A 9,792-nucleotide genomic window follows, 5' to 3' on the forward strand; every position below is an offset into this window, starting at 1 on the left:
CCCCCAACCAATAGCATGAGAAATTTTACATCCTCTCCTGTGCAACTTTACAAAAAATGACTGGCAGTACTTTTGTCAAGTAATGATAATGAAATGTTACTAGATCTCTAAATTCTGCACGGACGTCCATGTAGTGCTCATTTTACCTGCGCACAATATAATTGTATTACTGTTTCATTTTTTGAGATAAGATTATAGAAATTAATAACCATCAATAGAATTAAGAATAACCATGACACATCTTCATCTGAAAGAGTGGTGCAACTGAAATGATGAAAAGGTTACATAACAGAAATCGCTTGCACCAGCTTGCAAACTCCTCTTTAATGCAAGAAATGCCATTAGTAATGCCCAATTTACTATTTTACTATTCATTTGGAGGACATTTCCCACGTATGACTTTTCTGTATCATATTCCTTTTAAGAAAGCTTAAATGACCATCTGTGTGCTTGAGCAGCCATGCATACTCAACTGCTCCAAATATAGACTCTCCCTGCCGGCCATACTTCTGAGAAAAGCTATTTTTCAAAGCATTTATCCTAAAATCACTCTCTAACTCTCACTTTATCTCCAATGTGCGGTATACTCTCCGATCAGCGTTAGTTATTTTACACACAATGCAATCTTTTCCGAGTACATCGAGGCCTTGGTCATCTCTGTGTGTCTTACGCTGTGTCTTGCTACTGTGAGTTCCGTGCTGTGGCTTCCTGAGTGTGCAGTTGGTTGCACTGCTCCTGTGAGTGTCTCTAATGCTGACTGTATTTCAGCCTTCCCTCCTGGTCCCTTTCTCAGAAAGGATTCTTATGTAAAAGGGAGGAGGGGGGGGGGGGGGGGGGGGCGGGGGTGCGAGGTGTCAGAGATCACTTGACACCAGTCCCCCTGGTGCAGCTCTCCCCTACCCACCCCAATGGAGGTAAAGTGTGTGAGAGGAGCTTTGAGTCCCAATCTACTGCCCCCCCCTACCTCCATCCACCCACTACCACTCACCACCACCTGCCCCACTCCTCCTCTGCTCCCTTCTTCCACCCAACCAACCCCCCCCCATCCATTTTCTGCCTGGGTGAGCGACTCGTCTGCCTGAGAGCATTCCATTCGCCCCTCTGGCCCAGCAGAGCTGCCCGGGCCAGAACACAAGAAGAAAAGGGAGGGGAACAAGCAAGACAGAGACAGAGACTGAGACAGAGAGGAGGAACGAGGAAAATAGAAACTTGGGGAAGGGGGGGGGGGGGGGGGGGGGGGGGACATGATTTTCTAGGTGAAAGAATGGGAGTGGTAGAAGGGGAAACAAAAACAATGTTGAGAAAGAGAAGTAGAAACAGACAGATAGATAGAGATAGAGAAAGACACAAAGAGAGAGAAGGATAGAGGTGACAAGAAAGATGGGTGGAAGAACACAGGAAAAGATAGAGGAGAGTGAAAGAATTGGAGAACATCCATACTCATTCCCTCCATCCACAATCAGTTTCACTCTCACCATGCAGGTATTGGGGGGAGGACTTCCACACACCAGGGACAACCCCAACCCAGAACCTCCCCCTAGGGAACGGTGTGGAGTGGACGTCTCCCCCTGCAGCTGAATGACATTTAATTTGCCTGGTGAAAAGAGTGCTCATATATTGAACAAGCACTGTTTTCTCAGTGGCGACTGTCGAAGAGAAATGAAGCTTTCAATCCGCGGAGGCTCTTCATGAGCACAACAAAAAAAAGTGTCACTCAACGTAGCGGGTAATTTGTTTCGGCCTGTAACAACGGATGATTGTATTCTCATCTCTATAGAGACAACGTTCATCTACCAGTTATAGCCTGGGATGGCTTTCTGCTGATAGAAAAAAGAAAACATTTTTTACGTTTATGTGTGCGCCACATCACAGTTTGCAAATGCAATTTGACTGGGTCCGCGGACATCCTGCCACAGAGTGGCTGCCAATCTCTCCTCCCTTGTGCTGGCTGTCTCCAGCCTCTGGGAGTTCCACCTGGATGCACCCTTCCGCCATTTTAATCAGAGAGGCATAAAATCTGACCCAGGTTACCTCTCTCCAACCTCCTCTGTCTCCCCCGAGGTCCATGGCCCACTTGAGTTTCCTTAGAGTACTACGATCTGCCTGCAGGTACCGAGAGCCGGTAAGGTGGTGTATACAAGTGTGTTTACCAGGAAAAATATTTTTTGCATCTCTGGCTCTGGTTCTATCTCCACAACCACCAAAAGTAGGTCTACAAAGCCTACAGCTGCTACTACTACCATTCTTCATTCTAACTAGGGACGAGCCAGTCCACTGTGGCCAAATGTTGTCTGCATTTTTTCCTCGACAAGAACAGAATCCATTAATGTCATTATTTTTACCCTCTCTTCCCTGAATATTCAATGCCATACTTATATATTTATACAGAAAGAGCCTGTTTGACTATGATTAGCTCTCTGATCCAACCCCCTGATTTCGCCCCCCTCTTCCGTTCGCATCAATCATTCATTCATAATGCACCTTGAGAACACAAATGTGCCTTATTTTCCTGTTTCGGCATCCTCGTCCTGCCCATAAAGGCGCCAGGCACCAGCGTCCCGCGTAATGAGAGAGCCGTGTTAATCTCAGTGCGCACGGAACCGTCCTGGCAGGGTCTGGGAACCCAATCACAATTTCCTTCAATCACAGGTTCGCCAAAACAAGGGCCAATTTGAATATCTCCCACCTGGAAGTCGAGAAACTATTCAATTTTAATGGCAAAGCCCGCGTGCCCGTGCTTCTGTACGATAATAGAGCCAGCACCATTGTTGCATAAAATATACAGGTCAGAAAAGTACAGTTGGACAGCCTTTGACAGATGTGCAAGGGACATGCTTTTCCCACATTTGCAACATATTTAATGCACCCTTCGCTGGAGAAAGGGGGTTTATGCATTTTCATAATCAGAGCCTTTCTAAAGTCACTGATCTATCAAGCATGCCCTTAATTCGGAGATGGAAATGCGGACATGCCATTAACAGCCACAACGAACCACTGAAACCACTTGAGGATGGATACATCTGTGCACTCATACTTGCATGATTTCATGATGGAAAATATGAGACAATGAAGAAAAAAGTGCATATTGGGGAAGAAATGGAGGTGGGTACAAAGAGGGAGACAGAGAGAGAGAGAGAGAAACTTTTGACTTTTAAAAGCCCTTTAGAGCAGCAATACGGAGTTCTGTTTCAAAACTAGTAAGCTAACTACCTAAAAGGCATGCGAAAACCTTGCAAACACCACCAAAAACCCAGCTGACACTGATTGAAGCTTGCCAACACACTAACTGGTGTCTTTTGGCAGTTTACCTGGCAATGCCATGTGTGTGAAAGCTTCTCTTCAAGTTCGCAGGGTGTACCAGCCTGTTACACAGAACTACATAGGGCATATCATGGATGGCAAGTGGGGAAGACACATGTGTTTATCTGTCCATTTACATGACCATATGCTATCAAAATGAATTTGAGGATGGTACCAAAACTAGTTGCCTATAAAACCATATCTCAAAAAGTGTCAAATTGTTGCATAGTGATACTTTAACTGACTTAAATTATTAAGGGAATTCCAATTAATCTAATGAAAACATAAACTGAACTATTAGGCCCAATCCCATTTCTAATCTCTACCCCTACCCTTACCCCTACCCCTTTGCCTTTGCTTTTTCAAACGGAGGGGTAGCCGAAGGGGTTGAAACGCTAGCCCTTCGAATTGGGATAGCCCTTCAACAATTACGTACGTCATCAGTACGAAGCGTTGGCTGTTACGTAACCGGAGAGCGACAGCTGTCACTCACCAGACATAAACAAATATGGCGCCTGCAGCTGTTATTTACACAATGCAACATTTCATCAAACAAGTTTTAAAATCATGAATTACAAAGAAAATACTTTCATTTGTGTGATGCTTTCCCTGCTGTTTCCGACATTTTTAAATTGACTCCTGCGATGTTTCTTCTTTAATGATCACGGGTTCGCAATGCATTGAGGGAAATCAGTCTACCCCTCCGTTTGAAGTGTGCCCTCGGAAAATCTCCGTTTGGAGGGGTAGAAAGCGCTTCCCCTTTCCCTACCCCTCTGTCTTAACGTGAATTGGGACAACCCTACCCCTCCACATGAACGCGCAAAACGGAGGGGAAGGGGAAAGACGAAGGGGTAGGGGGAGAAATGGGATTCAGCCTTAGACTACCATCCACCCCAACTGACACCACTGCTCCCCCAACTATGATCTGAAATGTTATTCACTGTTTCAAAAATGATATACTTCACCATAAAGGGTGGTTTTACCAGAGCTATCTGAGCTAAACCGATAACCATAGCATCAGTCATAGCATACTCTACTATTGCAACGAGGGCATACAGTGAAGCCCTCATGGTTTTACCAAGTCAGAGAGCACCGGCACACTTCCCATACACCCAGAACACACCAGAAACATGTCAAAGCAGAGGAACAAATGGATCAACACGAGGCCCCCAACCATGGATACAGTCATTGAGTCTCAAAAGAACAGGTGTCACATGGATTATACTGGTAGAAGCCCTAGACAAACAAGAGTGCAAACATGGTGTTAGGCCCTCATAGCCTTCTGTTTAGTGGATGTCTATCGGTGTTTCAATCTCTAATGAGGACACTTGGTGGAGCCCCTGGACCTAGTGAACTAAGTGTTCGGTGAATGCACCGGAACTTCTTCATCTATTATGCATATTAAGTGAACAGCAACACGCTAAACCTCTTAGCCACAGCTGAGGGAGAGTAGGCAGGGGTTATCGTTGAGCTCCAGATCTAAAATGTCAGTTAGCCTCTTAAGTGTCTTTATCTAGGTGAGTGAGCTCTCAAATAGTTGTAAGTGAGAACGGACTGATTTATGGAAAGGGGGCTGTGACAAAATATAGATTTAAAAGCCTTCGGGGAGCCTGCACATCAGAAACTATCAGTCTTCATATAAAACGCCCACGTGTGGTGTTTTAAAGGATCTGTCCGTTGCAATGACTGAGCCATTCAAATAGAGAAACACGTAAAGTGACACATGCAGACACTGAATGTCTCTTTCTCTCGCTCTCTTTTTTCCTCTCCTGCCCTTCGTCATTAGATATATACAATGCAATAGACATGCTGGAGGCCAAGAAAGGTTTTGCGATACATTGGTATAATGCAGCCATGCACACAGGGCATTTTGGGGATTATAACCCCAACAACTCAAACTATGAGTTACCCTATACATCTCCTTAACCAGTAACCATACTGCATTCATTTAAAACTTCAGCAAAGTGACATTGCGATCACATCCATCAAAAGTTGAATTTCTGAGCCGTAGACAGAATGATGACAACTACACACACCTCTGTCACAGAGAGATGGTGATTTTCCCCCCTGTAGAATCTGCCTATCTTTAGGGGGGGCTGTGGGACAACGAGCAATTCTGACAATTCTTTTCTCAAATTGGAAGTGCAATTAGATCATGCCAAAGTAATCGTCCTTATACTTGAGTGGCTAAAAACCATTAATAAATCATGTCTTGAAACTCTAGTAATAATATGAGTTTTCTCCCATTTAACTTCATTGTGCATTGCAGGACTAAAACAATGATTCTAATCATTTTACAACAAGAATTGAGATATGTCCATTTGTCCATTTGTCTCTTGGTCTTTTTCTATTACACTGCAGTCGGATGGACTGATTGTTTTCACCCCACCTTTTCTTTTGTCTGCCCCCACATTACCAGCCCCATAATGTTATTTAATCGTGGACAAGTGTTTTAAACTACAGAGAAAAGCAATTATGCTAATCGCTCCTCGGCGCTCATCAATCATCCACAACAGCGCTGTCGATGTTCAGAAGTGAGATCCGCCAGTCGTTTCTTGCGGGCAGGTGTTCCAGAGAGGGAGAGCGGAACACACCCTCATTAATTTGAGCGAGACCTCGGGGCTGCTCACTTGTCTGAGTCTGTAGGTCTCCCCGAGCAAGTACGTCCTTCAGCTAAGGATATTAAGTTCGATATACTGCTCGAGTCATATTTTCTGCGCTGAAAATGATCACTAACACATTTGGTTACTGAGGAGGTTTCGCTATTTGAAATGTATTTCTAATAACAGTTGTGCTCTGTCTACGAATTGCTTGTTTTGTTTAAAGTAGAGAACTGTATGAATTAATTTCACCTGTGACATATGAACTTCTTCAAGACTTTTTATTCCGAGTGGGTGTTGAAGAGAAGCCTGGAGCTTTAAAGGACAGTCTGTGACGTCACGGGGATGGATGTTTAAAACAAACGTGCATCTGGGCTGACGTTTTGTTATGGATTTTTTTTTCTACTGTACAACATGTTTATTCAAGCCCGCTGCGTGAAGAGGAGTTAACTGTCTATATACGATAGCTATTACGTTTATTTAAGGGGCTTTTTAATCAAGTTTTCTGCAAACAACGAATAATCAGATCCGTGGGATTTTGCCTGACTCCTGCAGCTTCGTACAGTAAAGGATTACTCTTACCTATGAACGTATGACAGCCAGCACGACTTTGGCGTGGGACTGAGCCATAACCTCCGTCTTGGACCATGTCATATTCGCAGTTTGGCTATTCATACACAACTACACCGCAGGTAAGTGTTCTTTATCTACAAGAATAGCAAGACATTATATGTAGCCTCATCTGTCATGCCTGACCGTGATAAAATCGGCATAGAAAAACTTTTCCCGTATAGGCTTGACAAGTTTTATTGTATTTAAACGAATTCTCCAATTATGATAAGTTGAATTGTTATGTCAACGCTCACCTCACCTCTGTTTACATTTTGCATAGCTGCTGATGGCCACCAACACTCTGAGCACCTATTGCGAGTCCAACAGCAGGTCCTTGATGGAGCCCAGTCTAGCGACTTCCCCGCAGAGCTCGCTGTACTGTCCCGTGTACGAGAGCAGGCTTCTGGCCTCGGCTCGGCATGACTTAAACCCTGCAACCGCCATTGGGGTTTACGGGAGCCCTTACACCAAAAGCCAAAGTTACGGCACCTACACCTCATATGGAAGCGACGCCACAAGCCTGTATTCGCTGGTAAGACTTGTCTGGTGCAACTCCTGAAACTATGAATAATGATGTGCAAATTCAGACAAAAAAAACACTTTCCAGTTAGAGGGGAAGTTTTCAGTGTTTCTCATGGAGTGTCTCATTAGTGGCTTTCAAGAATTCTACCAGTTCCATCACAACATCCATCTATTCTCTAAGTAAACTAATTAAACAGCACTTCATCATTTCGCCTAGTCTATATGGTTTGTCTTTGTCTGTTCTTTCAATCAACTAATTAATGGGATGTCTTTGATTGTAGGGGAAACTGGATGGAAAGGAAGCAGCAGCAACTGCACATTCAGGAGTTGCGCAAAGTGCATATTATCCATATGACCACACCTTTGGCCAGTATCCATACGACAGATACGGGTACAACTTTTTACAGTCTCTGCCAATGTTTTAGGTTTCATATTATGAAGATAAACAGTGTCTGTCATTGTGAAGTTTCGTGTTTCATATTATGTGGACAAAGATATTAACAAGACTCTGAATACTGTCTGCTTAGATATGGATCTGTGGATGTGGCCACAAGGAGGAAGAACGCCACCCGGGAGACTACAAGCACACTGAAAGCATGGCTGCAGGAGCATAAGAAGAACCCTTATCCCACCAAGGGCGAGAAGATCATGCTGGCCATCATCACGAGGATGACCCTCACACAGGTATCTACCTGGTTCGCCAACGCGCGTAGGAGACTCAAGAAGGAGAACAAGATGACCTGGTCCCCACGCACGAAGAACTCCGACGACAAAGGCTGCGATGACGACAGCGACGACGCGGAAGGCTCACAGCCGGAACCAATCAAATCCGTGAAGGAATTCAATGGTTTGTGTTCTAACTTGTAAATGGCATCAACAGGTGTTCACTACTGTAAGCCATAATACGTATATGGGAGCTGTCCGTTTAAGGTTCAACTGTCATGTCTCAGTTGTATAGTCTTCTGGGTCTACCTCTAGTTTCACTAAAGTTTACATTCAGTTTCAAGATATTTTATCCATTTTAACATGAAACAAACTGGGCCTTTTCGTAAATTATGTTATTTTCTTTATTTACAGATAATCAGATCGGGGTGGACACCGACCTAGCGCAAAGTGATTTGGAAGACTTTGATCTCACCGAATCTGATGGTTCCGAATGCGAGCCCAAGCGTCAGTTCCACGTGATCAACCACTCGCAGGGACGTTCAAATGATCGCATTGAAGTGGAGCCAGCGAATGCGTCCAGGCCAGAATCCTTTGATGTAAATGAAGGCTTTCATAAAGACTGTGCCAGATCACTCACACAAGACAGCGAAACAACAAAGCTATTCTATCAACAAGACCAGCCAAGCTCAGGGCCCAAACCTAAAATCTGGTCCCTGGCACAGACGGCAATTTCTTTAAGCCAAACAGAGTATCCGTCTTGTATGCACAGATGCCAACCAACCAATCCTCCTTCTCCAGCCGGTCCTCAAGTCCTGGGTGTGGCGGATAGACCACAGGACTCCCCTGTCGCTACTCTCAGGAACTGGGTGGATGGGGTCTTTCACGACCCCTTATTTCGACAGAGCACTTTGAATCAGACTACATCAGACGCTAGGTTGTGGGACGAGGCAGGTCTCCCACAGGACAGTTCACTTGGGAACGTTACCACACAGCTCACTTAAGAAAAGATACATTTTTGTTTTGTTTTGTTATTTTTTTAATATAAAGATACGTATTTGTGTTGCCTAATACACACATCATCAAAATATAGAACAGCCAAGTCTGGAAGGTGTCTGCAGAAATATGAAATATGAATGATTATTCTTTGGGAGAAACACACTGACGTTGGATAAGACTTTGCCAAGACATCTTTTATTTATTGTGCTTTTTTTTGCTTTGCAAGACACGTTCCCACTTTTTGTCTGGAGGCATGTGGGCACAAACCCCGAAATGTAAAACGTGTATGGCCATCATTACTGTATGATAGCACACTAGAGCACACATGTTACAAACAATGCGCCTTGCTGACAGATCACTGAAAATAAACGGTCGCTGAGAAGATAAACTTACAGTGTGTGATTGAATTGTGGGCCGCTGTCCGTGGTACTGAAACATACACACAATACCACGTTGAGCACAAAGTTGTGCCTGGCCAGCGACCTGCCTCCATCATCTCTCTCTCTCTCGCTCGCTCTCTCTCTCTCTCGCTCGCTCGCTCTCTCTTTTTCACACACACACACACACACACACACACACACACACACACACACACACACACGGACGAGAGAGAGAGATAGATAGATAGAGAGAGAGCGAGAGAGAGAGAGAGAGAGCGAGAGAGAGAAAGCGTGTCTGTGTATGAGCGCGTGCGTGCGTGCGTGCGGGGTTTGGGAGCGTGCGTGCGAAGCCACAAGCCAGATAGAGGGATAGAGAGAGACTTTTGAGCTCTGCTCGTGTGTTTATCGGAATATTGGAGGAGGTTAAGATCAGTCAACCATACTAAATGTAAATACACATAGGAGAGTGCTGCTAAATTGTTAAATCAACGGCGCTTTTACACAGACCCCAAATGAAACCGTACTCAGTCAAGCATTGCGTTTCATTAAGTGATTCTGATTGTGTCAACAAGGGAGCTGCACCGTGGAGATCGACTGCACTCTCCCCGCGTCTTGAGCAAGCCCCATAAGCTCCATTAATAGGGCAGAGTTAAAGGATATGGCCTGCCGACGATCTACGAACCTAATAGGTTTATCGACTGTAGCAATTCCCTGCC

At 44.7% G+C, this 9,792-nt stretch overlaps 1 protein-coding gene across 1 annotated transcript; it reads left to right on the top strand.

The window, feature by feature from the left end:
• Positions 1-6,547: 6,547 nt before the first annotated feature.
• irx4b (iroquois homeobox 4b) lies at positions 6,548-8,701 on the top strand (the record flags this gene model as incomplete). Its single annotated transcript, XM_080836959.1, has 5 exons — positions 6,548-6,592; positions 6,793-7,044; positions 7,316-7,425; positions 7,562-7,881; positions 8,112-8,701. The coding sequence occupies 5 exons, from the start codon at positions 6,548-6,550 to the stop codon at positions 8,699-8,701; spliced, it is 1,317 nt and encodes a 438-aa protein (XP_080693085.1).
• Positions 8,702-9,792: the final 1,091 nt, after the last annotated feature.

The sequence above is a fragment of the Sprattus sprattus genome (genome assembly GCF_963457725.1).
Source record: "Sprattus sprattus genome assembly, chromosome: 4".
Lineage (NCBI taxonomy): Eukaryota > Metazoa > Chordata > Actinopteri > Clupeiformes > Clupeidae > Sprattus > Sprattus sprattus.